At 29.8% G+C, this 23169-nt stretch overlaps 1 protein-coding gene across 1 annotated transcript; it reads left to right on the forward strand.

Annotated features, from left to right (window-relative positions):
- Window positions 1–12591: 12591 nt before the first annotated feature.
- FOMMEDRAFT_23812 (Pkinase-domain-containing protein) lies at window positions 12592–14903 on the forward strand. Its single transcript, XM_007271354.1, has 9 exons — window positions 12592–12736; window positions 12808–12832; window positions 12906–13101; window positions 13159–13239; window positions 13486–13581; window positions 13641–13729; window positions 13805–13929; window positions 14029–14273; window positions 14371–14903. The coding sequence occupies exons 1-9, from the start codon at window positions 12667–12669 to the stop codon at window positions 14503–14505; spliced, it is 1062 nt and encodes a 353-aa protein (XP_007271416.1). The 5' UTR covers window positions 12592–12666; the 3' UTR covers window positions 14506–14903.
- The last annotated feature ends 8266 nt before the right edge of the window (window positions 14904–23169 follow it).

The raw sequence follows: 23169 nt of genomic DNA on the forward strand, positions 1-23169 counted from the left end.
AATAGATTGATCACCTATTAGTAATGATTAGAGGTTAATAATGCTGAGCTAGAGTTCTTACTAAGTAGGACAATAAAGGTAGCCTAGTTGATCTAGCTAATCTTTAGACTTGTAACTAATAGGGTTTTGTATATAAACTACTTAGTTCTAAGTCTTAAGTTAAGCTTTTCCAAACTTAGTTACTGTATTTTACAATTCCTAACATTCAGTCCCTCCTAAGTAATACTTTCTTGAATAGTATTACTACTATTGTAAAATACTTACTTTATAATTAATAGGGCTAGGATTTAATTTTGGGTAGGATTTGTGTTCTTCCCCCCTTTCTGTTTCCTTTGTTTTGTATGTTCTGTACTAGTATCTTTTCCTTTAAATACTTTCCTGTTTATAGTCTGCCTCTTTTGTATTCTGTATTAAAGTGAATATAAATACCTTTTCCTTTCATTTTAGCTAATTTTTATAGCCTACTTTTATAGCTGAAAAGTGAGAGCCACACTTGTGAGTATAGTTTTCCTTTTAATAGTTGTAACTAGTTAACTTATTAAAAGGGCTTCTACCTTTGCCTTAGTTACTATAATTCTACTTTTAGTATTAGTCTGTAATATGAACTAATGTGTTCTCTACCTCCTAGTTCTTTACTAGCTAACTCTAGTTTGACTAGTATTTAGACTCTCTAACTAAAATAGTATACTCTAAAGACTAAATTTAACTAGTAGGAAGTTATTCCCTCTTATTTGTAGTTTCCAGTTTAGTTACCCTCTTTAGTTTTACTTCTGTTCAGAAGGTGTGTATAGAGCACCTTATTATATGTTCTTATGAGTATAAAGGAGACATATAATATACTAATACTCTTTTTATCCTTGTATTAAGAGTAATTTTCTGATTTACTCAAATCATATTATTATAACAATCTAGTACTTCAGATTTGTTATAAGAATAGTTTAATGTTTTGTTCAGAACATTACTCACTCAGTTAAGAGCTACTATACTACAATTTTCCCTATTGTAGAAATAGTTTAATGTCTTATTCAGGACTTAACTTACTCAATTAAGAGCTACCTTACTATAACAATCTCTTTTCCCTTAGATTTATTATAGAAACAGTTTACTGTCCTATTTAGGACCCAAATACTATAATATTCTTATTGTTCAAGATCTATTATAGGAATAGTTTAATATTATATTCAGAACCCTATACTATAATATTCTTATCCTTTAGAATTTTGTAAGAATAGTTTAGTATTATACTTAGAACATTTTCTATTATACCTTTACTGTATCTAGAGTCTGTTGTCTCCTCCTATAGGAGTGACTCCCTTTTTGATAGTTTCTCTTAAGAAGTTTTTGTCTTCCTTACTTTTTACTTTCAAAAAGTATTTACTCATAATTATTTCCTATATTCTTCTAACCTATAGTTTGTTGACTACTTCTGCTTCTTTATACTATACTATGTATTTCTGTCTTATTTGTTTAATAAGAGCTCTTAGTATTCTATCTGGATCTATAATATTGTTTATATCTTCTTGAGTGAATTGTAGTTATATTTCCTATTATCTTTCAAGTTGTTGTATAATAGAATCTCCTTGTATAGTATTGTGTTCCTTTATTTTACTATACTCTTCCTTACAATTAGTGTGTTCCTCTTCTAATTGTAATGTTTTTATATAGTATGTACTATAGTCTTCTTTAGATTCTTCTGTGTCCCAAGTATTATTTCTCCTTTTCTAAGGTTACTATCTCTTATAATTACTTGTTTGTCTCCTTTTTGTTGTTAGAGGTTGGTTTTCTATAATAGGTTTGTTGTTTAGCTAAAGCTTTTCCAACCCTTCTCTAATTTCTTTTGTACTTGAATCTGAAGCTAGAATACTAAAGTATTCTAAAGATTCTGATTTCCTTTTCATCCAGTCTTTCTACATTTGTTCCTCTTATAGAACTATGTCTTCTGTGTCCTATTCTTTAACTAGTATTCTTTTACTTATTAGTAAACCATACCCTAGTCTCTTTGTTAACCAGTTTTCTAAGTATAGTAACTTTACTACTGTTAGATAATTTATGTGAAATTCTCTAATTAACTTTACTGAATTGGTTAATCCTTTTCTAAATAGTTCCTAAGTATTATTTATGTCTGAATAGTCTAACTATTTAATCAAATATTAATATTTGTTCCTCCTTTTCCTACTATCTAAAATGTTTTCTACTGTGTATTCCCATTCCTTATTAATTAACTCTGAGTCTGAATTAGTATACACTTGTCTTTCTGAGTATTCCTTTTCTTTATAAGGTATTAACAATCCTGAGTAGAAAACTAAATAAATATTTATCCCTTCTAGTAGTTTTAACTTGTAATTTACTACCCTTATTTGTTTTTCTATTTCAAATGGTCCTATATACCTATTTGCCAACTTTCTAGTTAGTACTACTAGATTTAAGTTTTTACTATCTAGTAAAACAAAATCCCCTTCCTTTAATTCTAGAAGATTTCCTCTGTATTTGTTAGTATACTTTTTCATTTGTTCCTGTGATTTCTCTATTACTTCCTTAGTATTTGCTTGTACTATCTTTATTTCCTTTAAGTATTTGTCTACTTCTTCCACATTTGACTTTCTATAATTAAAAGTTATGTTAGAATGTCTTCTATATATTAGGTAAAAGGGTGTATGTTTAGTAGTAGAGTGTTGTTTATTGTTATAAGCAAATTCTACTGTTAGGATAAACCCTTCCTAATCTTCTTGTCTATAATTAACATAACACCTTAGATACTGTTCTAATTCCTAATTTACTCTCTCTGTTTGTTCATCTGTTTCTAGATAGTAAGTAGTTAATAATACTTGTTTAATACCTAGTTGTATACATATTTGCTTAGTAAAGTTACTAGCAAATTGTAGTCCTCTATCTATAGTTATTTTCAAAGGTAATTCATATTTTGAGAAAACATGTTGTATGAATAACTTTACTGTTTCTTTAGAATCTATTTCCTTTTTACAAGGGATAAAGATTCCTATCTTTAAAAATCTGTCTACAATTATTAGTACTGTATCTTTACCAGTTTGTGTAATTAGTAATCCTGTTATAAAATCTACTGTAACATGTTCCTAGGGTCCTGTTGGAATTTTTAATAGTTATAATAGTGGTTGTGTTTTTCCTCTCTTGTGTTTTGTTTTTTGACATATTATACAAGTGTTTACATATTCCTTTATCCAGTTAGTTATTCCTAACTAATAATATGTTCTCTTTACTAATTCTAAAGTCTTTCTGAGTCCTGGATGTCTAGCTATAACACTATCATAATATTGTTAAACAATTCTAACTTTTTCCTCCTATTTACCTTCTCTTAGTAACAGTATTTTATTACTATAGTTAGTTTCTGAGTCTGTTTCTATAGTTTCTTCTACAGTCATTGTTTTTATCTGTATTTCTGACTCTTTAAACATTTCCTAAGAGAGTAATACAACTTCCTAATTATCCTTTTCTTCCAGCTTATAGTCAGGTCTTCTAGAGAGTGTATCTACTCTATTTTTCTTACCTACTCTGTATTCTATTTTAAAGTTGTATTAAAACAATTGGCATTACACTAAGAACCATACATTACATGTAGACAATTACAGTAATCAATTCTAAACACTCACATGACTTATAGAAGCCTACTCTAAGAACACCCAACTATTTTACATTGTAAGCATTTGTAAACAAAACTGTAAGAGTGTACAGTCTCAGAATTGACTTACACACATTGTTTTCTCTACAGGATGTACAGATCATGTACTTATTACAGGCTCAGAACACAAGTTGTATTACAGTGAGTGACTCAGTAAACTATTACATTATTATTACCTGGATCAAAGTACTATAATCTTCTAATCAGATAGGACATTAGGGTAATCAAAGTGTTAATCTTAGGAGACTGTCAGAAATCTTGGAACTCTCTACACTTTGTCTGTACTAATCAGATAATAACAGTATGAGAACCTTCTACTTCTTTTAATGTAAATCTTGCTTTTCCCTTTTGTATAACATTTCCTGTAGTTAGAATACAAACTACTTAAATTTTCCTCATACATTTTCACCCTATTTTCTTTCAACCTCTGGCAAAAGGTTCTCTTATTTGTTCTTGTATATTTTGTTATTTTTCTTTTGTTCAGTCATAACATTTCCCTGTTAGTACTATACTTTTCCAGAACTCAGAAAACTATAAATACAGCTACTCATGTACTAGATACAGGAGGAATTCAGATAGTTCACCCATTGATTTAACTCTTGTCTCTTGTCTTAAAGTCCTCTAGTGTAAGGCATAGTCTTAGTCTTTATTGTTTTCTGTATCAGATTGTTTGTTGTGTACTTTGTAAAGTGTACTTTCTGTTATTCACATTACTCTTTCAAGGTTGCAACTGTGCTAGAAGAACTTACACCTGTTTAGAACCACTCTAGTCTCCTAAGACTCATAGTTTAGCTCCCCCTCAAACTTAACAAATCACCTGTGATCTTCTCTTAGACACTTTACAGGAGTTTTAGTATCTACTTAGTTCTAGTACCTATCTTACTTGTTTTCTGTTTAATTGCTTCTTGTTTTGAAAGGTCTTCAAATTAGATTAGTTAGTTAATTATTCTAATTTGATACTTAGCTCCTTCTAAATAATGTCTCTAGTTTGCTAATACTTTTATAATAGTATATAATTCCTTATCTAGTACTGTATAATTTCTTTCCTATTTACTAAAAGTTAAAGAATAATAAGTTATAGAATGTAATTCTTTATCTTCCTGTTCCTATGATAGTATTACTAAGTATGCAAAATCTGATACATTAGTTTCTACTATAAACTGCTTTTTATAGTTTAGCCTTACTAATACTAGTACCTTAGCAAATACTTCTTTTATAGCTTTAAAAGAGGCTTCTTAAGTGTCTCTCTATGTAAAAGTTCTCTTCTGTAATAATAAACTTAATAAAGGTTTTACTATTCTAGAATAGTCTTTTACAAATTTCTTGTAGAAATTAAAGAATTCTAGTATTTTCCTAATGTCTCTCTTTGTTAGAGGTTTAGACTATTCTAATATAGCTTTTATCTTATAAGGATCTACTTTTAGTCTATCCTGATTGACTACAAAACTTAAGTAGTCTAATTCCTGTTTATTAAAGAAACACTTTTCTAGTTTATAGTAAAAGTCTACTTTCCTTAATAATTGTAGCACCTTTTTAGTTAGCTTTAATAGCTCTTTTTGTGTTTGAGTATAGATAATAATATTATCTAAATATATTACTATCCCTTTACCTATTAATTCTTTAAAGAGTTGATTCATAACTCTCTAAAATACTACTAGTACATTCATTATTCTAAATTGTATTACTAGTAGTTCATATAATCCTTTATGTGTTCTAAAGGCTTGTAAGTATTCTTGTCCTTGTTTTATCCTAATGTTATTGTATCCACTTTTAAGGTTAAGAGTTGTAAACTATTTTGCTTCCTTTAAATAGTTTAGTAGTGTATACATTATAAGTATAGGAAATGGATCAGGTTCTACAATCTAATTTAATTTCCTATAGTCTATAACTATCCTTACTCCTGAATCCTTTTTACTTACAAAGAATACTAGTAATACAATTTTAGAATGACTCTAGTTTGATAAGATAATTTTTGTTAGAGTCCTCCTAACTCCTCTTACTTGTTAGTTTCTGTTAACTAATAGAATACTAGATTCATCCTCTTTACAAACAGTTCTAGAGTTTCTAACCTTCTTTTCTTTATAAGTAGAGGTGTACTTCCTATACTTTCTCCCCTTTTCCTTTTAACATATTTATTATATAATATAATGTTTTGCATTTTCTCTTTTACCTTTTGTATTTACTCTTCTCCTAGTCTTGTCTTGTATATTATGTCTAGGTTTACAAATTTCTTGTCTACTCTAAAGGTAATCATTCTTACTTCATACTTAGAAAGTAAGGGTTCCTAATATTAAGGTATTTTTAGTAACATTACCTGTTCTTTAGAAATAGTTACTTTATCTAATAAAGTAGTTATTTCTTTATCTGTATCAATATCTTTATCTAATAAATATAACCTTATACTAGCTTCTGGTTGTATACTTAGTATACTTCTTAAAGGGCTCTGTTATAAATCCTGTGTTATTAAACTTTTAATAAGTATTACAAGTATTATAAATTCTAGAATAGGAGTCATAAAAGCTTTACTATATCTTTCTTTTTCTAAAAACTAAAGACTTTCTAATTTACTATTATCTGACTCTGAATCTGATAGTATAGGTGGTTTGTAGGAAAACTTCTTAGTCTTAGTTTTCTTCATACTTCTAATTTGAGAGTATTCTTTTACATTTTTCTCTCTGTTTTGGTTCCTTTTCTTTTCCCAACTTTTGCCTAGTAGTTTAATCTTTCCTATACTACTTCTGACTTCTCCTGTTTAATAATTAAACAAAGGTTTTACTTTGTTTAAATAGTCAGATCCTAATAAACACTTATTATTATAAGTGTCTATTATTACAAATTTGAACCATCCATTACTAATTCTAGTATTTAACCATGCTTAAGTATTATACTTCTATCCTCCTTTATTAATTGTACTATTAGTATTTCTGACAATTACCCTAGGCTTGTTATTCTTTATAAGTTTTAGCTTAAGGACTTTAGCTATCTTTAGTAATAATGTACTTAATCCTGTACCTGAATTAAACATAGTTTTAATTGTTGTTTATTGTCCTCTATATAATATAATTACTTTACAGGTTAGATAGAGTACTACTTATACTGTCTAGTAGATTTTTGTTAGTTACTTTCTTATAAAGTTTTTTTTACCTTTTTCTCTACACCTGAGTTTAAAGACTCTACTACCTTTAAACTCTGGATCAAAAATCCTCTTTACTTAATTCTTCTGTTTCCTCCTCTTTATTAATATAAACTTCTTATTCTTTAGAGATTACTGTGTTCCTTTTTATAAACCTCTTATTAGATTTATACTTTGGCCTTTTACTTTAAGGATTTCTTCTAGTGTAATTCCTAGCTATGTGTCCTTTTTGCCTACATTTAAAGTATACTATTTCCCTACCTTTTGTTATTCTGTCAATTTCTATTAGTACTCTATAATAATTACTAGGAGGTTTGTATTCTTGTCTAAATGTTTTTGTGTATACTATTCCTCTCTCTAGACTGAGAGCTGTATCTGTCTATTCCTTAAATGTCTATTCTGTATAACTAAGGATAGTAACCAACTATTGTAATTTGCTAGGGTTTAATCCATTCTTGTATAAATAAATTGTGACAGGATTCCTTCTATTTGTCCCTAGTTTATACTCACTAGGTAGGTAGGCTAATATTCTCTTGAATGTTTTATTGTATTCTATAATTGTTAGTTTTCCTTGTCTCAAATTGTACATTTGAGTTTGAGCTGTCTCTATAGAATCATAGTATTTTCTACTTACTTCTCTTAGATCAGTTAAAAATGTATTATAATCTTTCCAGATTTCTAGAACTAAGCTTTTTCCTTCTGTCACAAATAATATTACCTTTCTATTTATGTGACTTACTATTTTCCCTCTTAAGTATAAGATTACTGTTTCTACTTTATCTAAATTATTTGTAATGTTGTAATGTCTGAAGTGTATTACTAGATTTGTTTTAAACACTTCTAGATCTTCCCCTTTCTGTCCTAAAAACTTTAGTAGTTTCAGGTTGATTTTCCTTGTTCCCTCTATATTACTCTTTTTCTAATTACTAGATTCTGAATTTAGTATATAAGAGTCTGATAAACTTGACTCTAAACTAGTACTACTTTGATAGGTTTAATACAACCAATTATAATCTAATGTTAATGTGCTTTCTACTATAAAGGTATTTAGTAACATAGACTGTTTAATTTCTTCAACTGTCTAGCCTTCCTAAGTAATAATTTCTGACTAACCTTAGAGGCTTTTAGAGGATCCTAGTAGACTATCTGAATGTTGTGTTTCAATTCTACTATAGTCTTAAAATGTTTGGATTCCTTCCTGTATTGTGTTAACAAGCTCTTCTTCTTTAACTGAAGAACCTGATAGTTCACTTTCTTGATTTTCTTAAACTGTGTCTCCTTAAGTGAAATGTTCTTGTCTCTAAGAGTATTAAGTATTAGAAGTACTTCCTTCTCTCCTGTTACTTTGTTACTCCTCTCTACTAATACTTTGTAATATAATAGTTAGATTGTATTGTGACTGTACCAACCTATTCAGGTATACTTGTAATATTCCTGATTCAACCTATACTTTTTATACTCTACTAGTAAGGTTCTGTATCTTGTTTAAGATTTCCTATAACTTTGTATGAATATTAAAGATATTTAATACCTGTGTATCTAAATCTGATTGTATCTGCTCCAGCTTTTCTCCTTATTATTCTGATTGTATAAGACTATACAAGTATGTGATTTCCTCTTGTATAGTTCTATAATATATGTTTTAACTTTGAGTAGACCTGATTATTCTGTTAAGACCTAAGAATTATTGTATCTAAGTCTTTATCCTTATAATCTAAAGGCTATAATAGGTCCCTAATTTATTTGAATAGAAGTGGCTAGAGTGTAAATCTCTTCTTTAAGCTAATCTTGTACTGTTCCCTAATTAGCTCTTCCTCTTACTCTAAGTATATATAATAAGGAGTGTTCCTACAAGTAGTAAGAATATGAGAATGGTTGAGGGATTAGATAATAGAGGACTGTATAATAATAGGCTTCTGCCTGTACCTAGTACTAGTTATTATATGTGTAATGTTCTAATTTTTTCCTTAATCTAATACAAAGCCACTTTTTATAACTTATTAACTTTGTTTAGTATAATATTACAAAAGTTACTTACTTTTACAATATCTAAATATCCTTGTTCTAGTACAAGTAATACACTGTGTAACAGATTACAATATTGTTGTAATGTGTATAGATAGTTTGAGTATTCTTAGATTTGTTCAATCCAGACTTGTTAGTTAATAGGAGTGTCTACTATATAAGTAACAGTTAATACTACTCTTTCTTACTTGAAAGAGTCTAAGAGAATTTCCCCCTATATTTAAAATAGTATTCCTTTAATACCTCCTAGTATTAACACTTGTTCCTGTGTATAAGCTACTAAGTAATTAAGAACTAGTAGTACTTCTTAATTAATCTTTCTTTTCTTACTACAAAAGAAAGTTACTTGCCTTAACAACTGTTCTAAGTAGTAGAGTAATTTATCTACCCACTTTGAATGTTAATTATTAAGGTTAGTTAATATTATAAAGTAAGTATTAGAGTTAATATACCTGTATACTAGCTTCAGGTTTAAGTTCCCCTTAGTAGACTAGAGCTTTACTAGAATAGTAAAGATTTGTAACTAAGTTGGAGTTTTATTAAAGTGTAAGATATACTTACTTTACTAGCTCTAATTCTTAGAAATAGTAACAGAATAGAGTATAGAGGGTAAGACTTGTAGACTTGTAGAGTGAGAGGGTAAAGGAGTCCTACTTTATTCAAGCTACAAGTATAGCCTAGTAGGTTAGTAGTAGAGTACTTTCAAGTACTAGGTAACTTAAGTTAATAAAACTATCTTTTAAGGGCCAAACTGGCCTCCTTATATACTTTTTACTAGAGTAATGTTACTCTAGTAACTTTAGTAACTCCCTTTACTATTGTTCCTATAAAGTAGAGCTGGCTAATCCTTTAGACTGTATACTATACTAGTTTGTGTCTTTTATTAATCTGCTAACACTAGTTTGTGTCTTCTTATATTCTAGATTAATCTTCTAATGACTCCTTTACTATATTATTATGTTTTCTATACTTTCTCTCATACTTCTAATAACTCCTTATGAGTCCTCCTAACTAGTTATACTGTGTAAGCTGTATAATACTTTTCTCATAAAGTAGAGCTCTCTATTGTTCTTATAACTCTGTCTGACTCAACCTATACTTCCTGTACATTTGTTTATAATACACTTTCTTATAAGGTAGAGTATTATGACTTCTAATAACTCTTTATAACTTCTGTAATATAAAAGGCTGTACTTCTGTACTACCCCTAAAACTTACAACCAAAGTTCTAGACTGTCTTGTGTACACTCTAGAACTAACAACCAATATTCTAAATCTTTTCCTAAGTCTTCTTTAATAGACTTAGTTTAGGAGACAATTATCCTTATTAACTTCTAGCCTTATCTTTATACTTCTGTATTTAATTATAGAACTTACAACTAAAGTTCTAGATTGTCTCATGTATTCCTTATGTTGTTCTTATATAGTCCTCATGTTTATAACTTTATTACTTTCCTATCTATATAGGTAAAGTGTATAAAGGAGGTTACTTTCCTATAGTCTCTCCTTAGAGCTCTTAGTTCCCTTTCCTTTACTAGTACTAGTCCTCCTCAAGTATAAAGCTTTAGAGTATTAGCTCTAACTCTTTACTAGCTTTAATAGTCCTTTGTCTTTGTACAAAGTGTTTCTAGCTAGCTATATAGTTTAGTAAGTATAATATTTTCCTTTTATCTCTTTAGGTTTTCTCCTAGTCTTTTCCTTTATACTTCTTACTCTAAACACTATACTCTTTCCAGATCCCCTCTCTATACAAGCATTCTAAATAACTTGTCTTTAGTTAAGGTTATTAAGTAATACTGTGTTAGAGTATGTGTTTAACCTTAGAGAGATAAAGACCTTGTCCTTAGGTTTTGTTACCTTTTCCTAACTAACTTAGTACCTACTCCTTCCTGTCCCCTCTCTCTACTAATAGATTAATTACTCATTAGTAATAATTAGAGGTTAATAATGCTGAGCTAGAGTTCTTACTAAGTAGGACAATAAAGGTAGCCTAGTTGATCTGGCTAATCTCTAGACTTGTAACTAATAGAGTTTTGTATATAAACTACTTAGTCCCAAGTCTTGAGTTAAGCTTTTCCAAACTTAGTTACTGTATTTTACAATTCCTAACATAAACACTAGTACAACACATCTTATTCACTATCTTGTGCCTACAAATTTCCTCTAAGTCTAAAAAATCATGTGATTTCTTACATTACATCATGTTGCTCAAAATCAAAAAGTCTTATTATTTATACAAACAGGTGTAACATTGTTTGCCAAATGCTAGTCAACAACTTTGCTCTACTATAGAATAGAATAGTTAGTGACTCTTTCAGACTCTGTTGATCCTAGTGGGAACAATAACTAATCCATAATATTCTTATGCTTGAAAGAGTCAATTTTACCTTGTTCAGAGGTACTAGTATATCTGGTATTGATCTTATCACAACTTGCTCCTGATCTGCTGAGACAAACAAGTAATTACTTTGATAGTACTCCACAGTACCTCTGGCCTGTATAATCTTGATTCTCAAGCAATCCTGTGTCCTTGAAACTTGCCTCATTAAGAAGACAGGAAACAACTTTGTATTAGATGCCTGATAGACAAAATGTATTCTATCAATTGACAGAAGACCAAGACCAAAAGGTTCCAGGCTGGCTTGAATCAAGTTGTTGAACCATTGATGACATGGAAGTCTCCTTGACCGTGGACATTACGTGCTAGCAAGACAATGATCTTGCACTCAGTATTAGCTTGATGTTCCATAGAGTTGATCTATTATCCAGTCCTATCCAGTCTACATGTTTGCTATTAGTTCTTGCTCTATTATGTGTGCGTAAAACATCAACGAAGACTCGAGATAACTAACCCCTTTGGCTTGGTCGTCTCTAATCACGTTTCAGCTACACGGGGAATGAATGCTGCGCTCCACAAAATTATTTAATAAATAGAATCGGATGTAAGTAAAGCCAGTAATCTGCAGCTTGCCTCTTTGCCAAGTATTGCATAGCATTCTAAACGCTGCGGGCAGTGCTCGGTGTTAGTTCAGAGTTATCCCCTGCCGACGAGTCAACAACAATGTATCAGATGTATAGCAGGAGGCAAGGTCAATGCTTTGAGACATTGGCATTCATAGTGCAAGCTCTACGGTTCCTCAGATCTATACCTTGGCTTCATCAAGGTCAAGCCTTTCTATGAGATGCGTTGCCTCATAGATCACGAAATGCAAAAATCAGCCTCGAAGAAATTCGAGAAGGTTTGAGGCGGCGTCGGTTGTCAGGATACCAATCCGGTGCATGCCTCACAACGATTTGGATTCTCCGTCGTTGCGTTTTGCTCTTTGTACTGCGGGCAAAGCCAAACTGGAATATACAGAGCGGCCGTCAGATGGAATATATCCGTATAGTTGATATTGCTAGGAATATTGAGTGGAATATTTGTACTGATGAACGGAAGCAAACGATATCAATATGCGTGCCGACAAATATCGCTGGGCAACTTCGGTTATTTGTCAACTCTAATTAGAGTATATGATATGCTTGGCACTTCTATGAGTACGATATGACGTCTGCAAACGGGGGTTGAACGTGCGCAGGCGAGAGGAGCAAGTCGGGCTCCGAATGGACAGGCACATACAAGTCGAACCGGGACTACGGCCGGCTGCGGGGCAGGGGCAGATCCGCGAGCCGGGAGAGATGCTGCAAAAGGGAAAAGCAGTATTTATAAGTTTGCGATTAGCGGTTAGTCCGCATCTTGCTCTTGTCTTCGTCCCTTCTCTCTCCCCTCCACTCCGTCCACCCCAATCGGCCATCATCCACGACGGCGACGACTACGCACACGAGTACAACCAGCGCGAAACAACACCGCCGAACAATGGCTACCGACGAGCACCGCATCCTTAACTTCGCGGCGGGCTCGAACTATGAGGTTCTTGAGCTCATCGGTGCGTCTCTTGCTTGCTTGTCAAGCCGTACTCTGAAATAAAATTTCTCCGACGTTGGCGGAACTATACAGGCGAAGGCGCCTACGGAATAGTGTGGTACGATACTATGTTCCATCATCGTTCATCAGCAGCTCATCATTGCGTTCGGTCGTGTGCACTTCTCCGCTAGCTCCGCGATACACATTCCGACCCAGCGAAAAGTCGCAATAAAACGCATCACCCCCTTTGACCATAGCATGTTCTGTCTGCGCACTCTCCGCGAGATCAAACTCCTCCGCCATTTCGACCATGAGAACATCATCTCTATTCTCGACATCCTCCGTCCGCCATCTCTAGCGGAGTTCCGAGAAGTCTACCTCGTGCAGGTTAGTCACGCATCTTCGAAGCGAATAGGGTATAGCTTCACGCTCTAGCGTCCCTAGGAACTCATGGAGACCGATATGCATCGAGTTATCCGAACGCAGGAGCTCAGTGATGATCACTGCCAATACTTTATCTATCAGGTGAGCAATATCACCTCAGACTTCATCACTTCTATACGCGCGATCTTTTCCCTTTTTACGGCTTCTTTGCGCGCGCACTGTGATGCGGCTTGTCCAGCGGGAGCTGGACTAGACGCGAACCTGGTTGGCTGTGGACCTTTCACCTTACCAACTCTGTCTTGTCCCGGCCCGCCTATCTGGATTTTTAACCATCTAAGTTTGCTTCCGTCGGTTTTACGCAAACGCTAACGCGTTCTCTTCCATTAGACGCTGCGTGCCTTGAAGGCTCTCCACTCAGCTGACGTCCTGCATCGCGATCTTAAGCCGAGTAATTTATTATTAAATGCAAATTGCGACTTGAAGGTCCGCCGCTTGTATGCTATTTTTCCGAATCCGCTCGGGATGTGCTCACGTCAATATAGTTATGCGACTTCGGTCTTGCACGCTCGGCCCGACCTCCGCCCAACGTCGATGACACCAGCACGTTTATGACTGAATACGTCGCAACGCGGTAAGCCTTGGCAACGGAACGCATGTAAATCCAATTCTGACGTCTGTCTTCCACTTCGGGGCAAAAATCATAAAGATGGTATCGTGCACCTGAAGTCATGTTGACTTTCAAGGAATACACGAGGGCGATCGATATCTGGAGTGTGGGATGCATTCTCGCGGAGATGCTCAGCGGGAAACCTCTCTTCCCTGGTCGTGACTGTAAGTAAAAGATTTCAATTATGCAGCACCCGGGTATCAACGTTCTTCATCGCGTTTCAAATTCAACAACGACGACATCATGACTGAATTCATCTCTAGATCATCACCAACTCTCACTCATCCTTGATATCCTGGGTACCCCGTCAATCGATGATTTCTACGCCATCTCATCACCACGTTCGCGAGAGTACATCCGTGCCTTGCCCTTCCGCAAGAAGCGTTCACTAATGACGCTCTTCCCGAATGCCAACCCCTTGGCAGTCGATCTCATGGAAAAGTGCCTAACATTCAGTCCAAAAAAGCGTATACAAGTTGACGACGCGCTTAAGCATCCTTACCTCGAGGTTCGTTTCTTCGTTTCCTTTGTAATTTCCCCTATCTTTTAATAACCCTTTTTCCGTGATCGGATCTGATATTGAACTGCTTCGTCATTAATTATAGCCTTACCACGACCCAATGGACGAGCCCACTGCACCACCACTCGACCCTTCGTTCTTCCACTTTGACAATGGCGTGCAACTCTCGAAAGAAGACTTGAAGGAGTTGATCTACGAGGAAGTTATGCGGCCGATGTGATCACACCAGCTCGTGCTCAACAAAATCGATACCAACTATCCATTCGATTCCCTAAGCATCCCCTGCTACTCATCTTACCAGACACTGGTCCAGCATCCTCTAGACCCACCTAAAAACGCGCAACATCACTTCCAAATACCTTGCCGTAATTCGACATATACCAATGACACAGACAACAATCCTGTTCGCGCGATTAATGTTATCCAGCTGACCGGTCGACCGCTCGCTCCATCCCGTTCTGCACAAGAAATTATGTATTTTTCGTTCTTATAGGGCTCCATCCTCGCTCTTGATTTTTCTTTGTTCTTCTGTTCCTTTTCGTCTTATTGTTGGTTCGTTTGATCATGTTAATATTAATGAGAATATGTACGATATACCCTACGTTCAAAGAAGAAAATGTTCCACTTCCCGCTAATAATTTAAATAAATGCTCTGACAAGAATCAAGATTATATTCGTTCCCCATTCCCTACCCATCAACCTGTGCATCTCGTTCACTACTATCTATCCACATACTTATTACCAACCCAACTCGTATCGGACACTGACGTTTGGCCTCTCGAAGCGGATTACTATAGCTGGTGAGTGTGGAGTTAGGAAATATTAATGTTGATTGTATATAGTAAGATGGAAGAGTGGGTTTCTTGTGTTGATTTGAACCAACATAAGCTTTGCATCATTGATTTTATTTACCTTTTACTTTATTTAGAGTCTATTATTTCCTCCTATAAGAGTGACTCTCTTTTTAATAGTTTCCCTTAAGAAGATCTTGTCTTCCTTACTTTTTACTTTCAAAAAGTAAGTACTTATAATTATTTCCTATGTTCTCCTAACTTATAGTTTATTAACTACTTCTACTTCTTTATATTTCCTAATGTACTTCTATCTTATTTCTTTAATAAGAGCTCTTAGTATCCTGTCTGGATTCATAATATTGTTTACATCTTTTTGAGTAAGTTGTAATTACATTTGTTGTTACCTTTTAAGTTGTTGTATAATAGAATTTTCTAGTATAGTACTGTGTTCCTTTATTTTCCTATACTCTTTCTTACAATTAGTATGTTCCTCTTCTAATTATAGTGTTTTTATATAGTATGTACTATTGTCTTCTTTAGATTCTTCTATATTCTAAGTACTTTTTCTCTTTTCCTAAGTTACTATCTTTTATAATTACTTGTTTGTCTTCTTTTTGTTATTAGAGGTTAGTTTTCTATAGTAGGTTTATTGCTTAGTTAAAGTTTTTCCAACCCTTCTCTAATTTCTTTTATACTTGAATCTAAAGCTAGAATACTAAAGTATTCTAAAGACTCTAATTTCCTTTTCATTTAGTCTTTCTACATTTGTTCTTCTTATAAGATTATGTCTCCTATATTCTATTCCTTAACTAGTATTCTTTTACTTATTAGTAAACTATACTCTAGTCTCTTTATTAACTAGTTTTCTAAATGTGGTAGCTTTATTACTATTAAATAATTTATGTAAAAATCCTTGATTAACTTTACTAAATTAGTTAATCCTTTTCTAAATAGTTTCTAAGTATTGTTTATGTTTAGATAGTCTAACTATTTAATTAAATATTAATATTTGTTCCTCCTCTTTCTATTATTTAGTATATTTTCTACTATGTATTTCTCTTCCTTATTAATTAACTCTAAGTCTAAATTAGTATGTACTTGTCTTTCTAAATATTCCTTTTCTCTATAAGGTATTAACAATCCTGAGTAAAAAACTAGATAAATATTTATCCCTTCTAATAGTTTTAATTTGTAATTTACTATCCTTATTTGTTTTTCTATTTTAAATAGTCTTATATACCTATTTACTAACTTTCTAGTTAGTACTACTAGATTTAAGTTTTTACTATCTAGTAAAACTAAATCTCCTTCCTTTAATTCTAGAAGATTTCCTCTATGTTTGTTAGTATATTTTTTCATTTGTTCTTATAATTTCTCTATTACTTTTTTAGTATTTACTTATACTATCTTTATCTTCTTTAAGTATTTGTTTACTTTTTTTACATTTGACTTTCTATAGTTAAAAGTTATGTTAGAATACCTTCTATATATTAGGTAAAAAGGTATATGTTTAGTAGTAGAATACTACTTATTATTATAAACAAATTCTACTATTAGGATAAACTCTTCCTAGTCTTCTTATTTATAGTTAATATAATACTTTAGATACTGTTTTAATTCCTAATTTACTCTCTCTGTTTGTCTATCTGTTTCTAAATAGTAAGTAGTTAATAATACTTGTTTAATACTTAGTTATATACATATTTGCTTAGTAAAATTACTAGCAAATTGTAGTCCTCTATTTGTAGTTATTTTTAAAGGTAATTCATGTTTTAAGAAAACATATTGTATAAATAACTTTACTGTTTCTTTAGAATCTATTTCCTTTTTATAAGGAATAAAGATTCCTATCTTTAAAAATTAGTCTACAATTATTAGTACTATATCTTTACTAGTTTGTGTAATTAGTAGTCCTGTTATAAAATCTGTTATAACATGTTTCTAGAGTACTGTTAGAATTTTTAATAATTATAATAGTAGTTATGTTTTTCCTCTCTTGTGTTTTGTCTTTTAACATATTATACAAGTATTTATATATTCTTTTATTTAGTTAACTATTCCTAACTAATAATATGTTCTCTTTACTAATTCTAAAGTCTTTCTAAGTCCTAAATGTCTAACTATAATACTATTATAATATTGTTAAACAATTCTGACTTTTTCTTTCTGTTTACCTTCTTTTAGTAACAGTATTTTATTACTATAATTAGTTTCTAAGTCTGTTTCTATAGTTTCTTCTACTATTATTGTTTTAATATGTATTTCTAACTCTTTAAACATTTCCTAAGAGAGTAATACAACTTTCTGATTGTCCTTTTCTTCTAGCTTATAGTCAAGTCTTTTAGAGAGTGTATTTACTTTATTTTTCTTACTTACTCTGTATTCTATTTTAAAGTTGTATTTACTTAGTTCTAGTATTTATCTTACTTGTCTTTTGTTTAACTACTTTTTGTTTTAAAAGGTTTTCAAATTAGATTAGTTAGTTATTATTCTAATTTAATACTTAGCTTCTTCTAAATAATATCTCTAATTTACTAATACTTTTATAATAGTATATAGTTTCTTATCTAGTACTGTATAATTTCTTTCCTGTTTACTAAAAGTTAAAGAATAATAAGTTATAGAATGTAATTCTTTATCTTCCTATTCTTATAATAGTATTACTAAGTATACAAAATCTAATACATTAGTTTCTACTATAAACTGCTTTTTATAGTTTAGTCTTACTAATACTAGTACTTTAACAAATGCTTCTTTTATAGTTTTAAAAGAGGCTTTTTAAGTGTCTCCTTATATAAAAGTTCTCTTCTATAATAATAAACTTAATAATAGTTTTACCTTTCTAGAATAGTTTTCTACAAATTTTTTATAGAAATTAAAGAATCCTAGTATTTTCCTAATATCTCTCTTTGTTAAAAGTCTAAACTATTCTAATATAGTTTTTATCTTATAAAGATCTACTTTTAGTCTATCTTAATTAACTATAAAACCTAAGTAGTCTAATTCTTATTTATTAAAGAAGTACTTTTCTAATTTATAATAAAAGTCTACTTTCTTTAATAATTGTAGTACCCTTTTAGTTAGCTCTAATAACTCTTTTTGTGTTTAAGTATAAATAATAATATTATCTAAATATATTACTATCCCTTTACTTATTAATTCTTTAAAGAGTTGATTTATAACTCTCTAAAATACTACTAATACATTTATTATTCTAAATTGTATTACTAGTAGTTTATACAATCCTTTATGTGTTCTAAAGGCTTGTAAGTATTCTTGTCCTTACTTTATTCTAATATTATTATATTTACTTTTAAAGTTAAGAGTTATAAACTATTTTACTTTCTTTAAGTAATCTAATAATGTGTGTATTATAAGTATAAGAAATGAATCAGATTCTACTATCTGATTTAATTTCCTATAGTTTATAACTATTCTTACTCTTAAATCCTTTTTACTTATAAAGAATACTAGTAAGACAATTTTAGAATAACTTTCTCTAATGTATTCTTTCTTTAGATTTTCCTATATAAATTCCTTTACTACTTCTTATTCTATAAAAGTTAGAGAATATACTAAACACATTTTAAATAATTCTGCTCCTTTCTTTAATTTAATATTTATGTCTTATTTAAAATACTTTAACAATCTATCTACTTTATTTTTATTAAACCTGTCTAAGTAATTCTATAATTCCTTTAGTACTAATTTCTTTTTATCTCTTTCTAAACTTATTCCTAATCTGTTTAGTACTTTTACCTTTTCTTATAAAGCTTTCTATACTATACTAGAGACCTTGTTTAACTGTTTTCTAAGCTTCTGTTCTTTACTAGTTTAATAAGATAGTTTTTATTAAAGTACTCTTAACTTCTTTTACTTGTTAGTTTCTATTAACTAATAAGATACTAGATTTTATCCTCTTTATAAACAGTTTTAGAGTTTCTAACCTTCTTTTCTTTATAAGTAAAAGTGTACTTTTTATACTTTCTCCCCTTTTCCTTTTAATATATTTATTATATAATATAATATTTTGTATTTTCCTTTTTACATTTTATATTTACTTTTCTCCTAGTCTTGTTTTATATATTATGTTTAAGTCTACAAATTTCTTGTCTACTCTAAAGGTAACTATTCTTACTTTATACTTAGAAAGAGTAGGTTCCTAGTATTAAAGTATTTTTAGTAACATTACTTATTCTTTAAAAATAGTTATTTTGTTTAATAAAGTAGTTATTTCTTTATTAGTATTTATATCTTTGTTTAATAAATATAATTTTATACTAGATTCTGATTGTATATTTAGTATAGTTTCTAAAAGGCTCTATTACAATTTCTATATTGTTAAACTTTTAATAAGTATTATAAGTGTTAATACTAGAATAAGAGTTATAAAAGTTTTTCCTTTATTATATCTTTCTTTGTTTAAAAACTAAAGACTTTCTAATCTACTACTATCTGATTCTGAATCTGATAGTATAAATAGTTTGTAGAATAACTTCTTTATTTTAGTTTTCTTTATACTTTTAATTTAAGAGTGTTCTTTTACATTTTTCTCTCTGTTTTAGTTTCTTTTCTTTTCTCAACCTTTACTTAGTAGTTTAATCTTTCCTATACTACTTCTGACTTCTCTTATTTAATAATTAAACAAAGGTTTTACTTTATTTAAATAGTCAGATTCTAATAAATACTTATTATTATAAGTGTTTATTATTACAAATTTGAACCATTTATTACTAATTCTAGTATTTAACTATGTTTAAGTATTATACTTTTATCCTCCTTTATTAATTGTACTATTAGTATTTCTAACAATTACCTTAGGTTTGTTATTTTTTATAAGTTTTAACTTAAGGACTTTAACTATTTTTAGTAATAAAGTACTTAATTCTATACTTGAGTCAAACATAGTTTTAATTATTATTTACTGTCCTCTATATAGTATAATTACTTTATAAGTAGGATAGAGTACTATTTATACTATTTAGTAGATTTTTGTTAGTTACTTTTCTTATAGAGTTTCTTTTACCTTTTTCTCTACACTTGAGTTTAAAGACTCTACTACCTTTAAACTCTAGATTAAAAATCCTCTTTACTTAATCCTTCTGTTTCCTCCTCTTTATTAATATAGGCTTCCTGTTCTTTAGAGATTACTGTGTTCCTTTTTATAAACCTTTTGTTAGATTTATACTTTAGCCTTTTACTTTAAGAATTTCTTTTAATACAATTTCTAATTATATGTTCTTTCTGTCTACATTTAAAGTATACTATTTCCCTACCTTTTATTATCCTGTTAATTTCTATTAGTACTCTATAATAATTACTAGAAGGTTTGTATTCTTGTCTAAATGTTTTTGTGTATACTATTCCTCTCTCTAGACTAAGAGTTGTATCTGTCTATTCTTTAAATGTTTATTCTGTATAATTAGAGATAGTAACTAACTATTATAATTTGCTAGAGTTTAATTTATTCTTATATAAATGAATTGTAACAGAATTGTTTCTAAGTACTTCTAGTTTATACTCTTTAAGTAAGTAGGCTAATATTCTCTTAAATGTTTTATTGTATTCTATAATTGTTAGTTTTCCTTGTCTCAAATTGTACATTTGAGTTTAAGCTGTCTTTATAGAATTATAGTATTTTCTACTTACTTTTCTTAAATCAGTTAAAAATGTATTATAGTCTTTTCAGATTTCTAGAACTAAACTTTTTCCTTCTATTACAAATAGGATTACTTTTCTATTTATATAACTTACTATTTTCCCTCTTAAGTATAAAATTACTGTTTCTACTTTATTCAAATCATTTATAATATTATAATGTTTAAAGTGTATTACTAGATTTGTTTTAAATACTTTTAAATCTTCCCCTTTTTGTTCTAAAAACTTTAACAGTTTTAGATTGATTTTCCTTGTTCCCTTCATATTACTCTCTTTCTAGTTACTAGATTCTAAATTTAGTATATAAGAGTCTAATAAACTTGACTCTAAACTAGTACTACTTTAATAGGTCTAATATAACTAACTATAATAATTTAATGTTAGTATTCCTTCTACTATAAAAGTATTTAGTAACATAGACTGTTTAATTTCTTTAACTGTCTAGCCTTTCTAAGTAATACCTTCTAACTAACTTTAGAGGCTTCTAAAGGATTCTAGTAGACTATCTAAATGTTGTGTTTTAATTCTATTATAGTCTTAAAATGTTTGAATTCCTCTCTATATTATGTTAACAAACTCTTCTTCTTTAGCTAAAGAACCTAATAGTTTACTTTCTTGATTTTCTTAGACTGTGTCTTTCTAAGTAAAATGTTCTTATCTTTAAGAGTATTAAGTATTAAAAGTATTTCCTTCTCTCTTATTACTTTATTGTTCCTCTCTATTAATATTTTATAATATAGTAGTTAGGTTAAATTGTGACTGTACTAACCTCTTTAGAAATACTTGTACTATTCCTAATTCAACTTGTACTTTTTATACTCTGTTAGTAAGGTTCTGTATTTTGTCTAAGATTTTCTATAGCTTTGTATAAATATTAAAAATATAACTCTGTGTATCTAAATCTGATTGTATTCCTTCTAGCTTTTCTCCTTATTGTTCTAATTGTATAAGACTACACAAGTATGTAATTTCCTCTTATATAGTTTTATAATGTAAGTCTTAACTTTGAGTAAACCTAATTATTCTATTAAGACTTAAAAATTGTTATATTTAAATCTTTATTCTTATAACTTAAAGACTATAATAAGTTCTTAGTTTGTCTGAATAAGAGTAGTTAGAGTGTGAACTTGTTCTTTAAGCTAATCTTGTACTGTTTCCTAATTAACTCTTTCTCCTACTCTAAGTATATATAATAAAGAGTGTTTCTACAAATAGTAAAAATATAAGAATAACTAAAAGATTTAATAATAAAGGACTGTATAATAATAGGCTTCTACCTGTACCTAGTACTAGATGTTATATATATAGTGTTCTAATCCTTTCCTTAATCTAATACAAAGTTACTTTTTATAACTTATTAACTTTGTTTAGTATAATATTACAAAAGTTACCTACTTTTACAATATTTAAGTATTCTTGTTCTAATACAAGTAATATACTATATAACAGATTATAATATTATTATAATATGTATAAGTAGTCTAAGTATTCTTAGATTTGTTCAATCCAAATTTGTTAATTAATAAGAGTGTCTACTATATAAGTAATAGTTAATACTACTCTTTCTTACTTGAAAGAGTCTAAAGGAATTTCCCTCTGTATTTAAAATAGTATTCCTTTAATACTTTCTAGTATTAATACTTGTTCATATATAAGCTACTAGGTAATTAAAAACTAGTAGTACTTCTTAATTAATCTTTCTTTTCTTACTATAAAAGAAAGTTACTTGTTTTAACAACTGTTCTAAATATAGTAAAACCTCTTATTAAGTATTACTCTTAGTAAACATAAAAAGTAATACTTATTAAAAGGTTATACTTGTTAACAAGTAAAATTCTAGTATTTATAAGAGTAATAGTAGACTTAAAATGTTATACTTAATAAGAGGTTTTACTATAGTAGAGTAATCTGTTTACCTACTTTAAATACTAATTATTAAGATTAGTTAATATTATAAAGTAAGTATTAGAGTTTATATACTTGTGTACTAGCTTTAGGTTTAAGTTCCTCTTAGTAGACTAGAGCTTTACTAAAATAGTAAAGATTTGTAACTAAGTTAGAGTTTTATTAAAGTATAAAATATACTTACTTTACTAGTTCTAATTCTTAAGAATAGTAACAGAATAAAGTATAGAGAGTAAGACTTGTAGACTTGTAGAGTAAGAGGGTAGAGGAGTCCTACTTTAGTTAAGTTATAAGTATAGTCTAGTAGGTTAGTAGTAGAGTACTTTCAAGTACTAAGTAACTTAAGTTAATAAAACTATTTTTTTAAGAGCTAAACTAGTCTCCTTATATATTTTTTACTAGAGTAATATTACTTTAGTAACTTTAGTAACTCTCTTTACTATTGTTTTTATAAAGTAGAGCTAGCTAATCCTTTAAACTATATACTATACTAGTTTGTGTTTTCTATTAATCTTATAATACTAGTT

The sequence above is a fragment of the Fomitiporia mediterranea genome (assembly GCF_000271605.1).
Source record: "Fomitiporia mediterranea MF3/22 unplaced genomic scaffold FOMMEscaffold_17, whole genome shotgun sequence".
Classification (NCBI taxonomy): domain Eukaryota; kingdom Fungi; phylum Basidiomycota; class Agaricomycetes; order Hymenochaetales; family Hymenochaetaceae; genus Fomitiporia; species Fomitiporia mediterranea.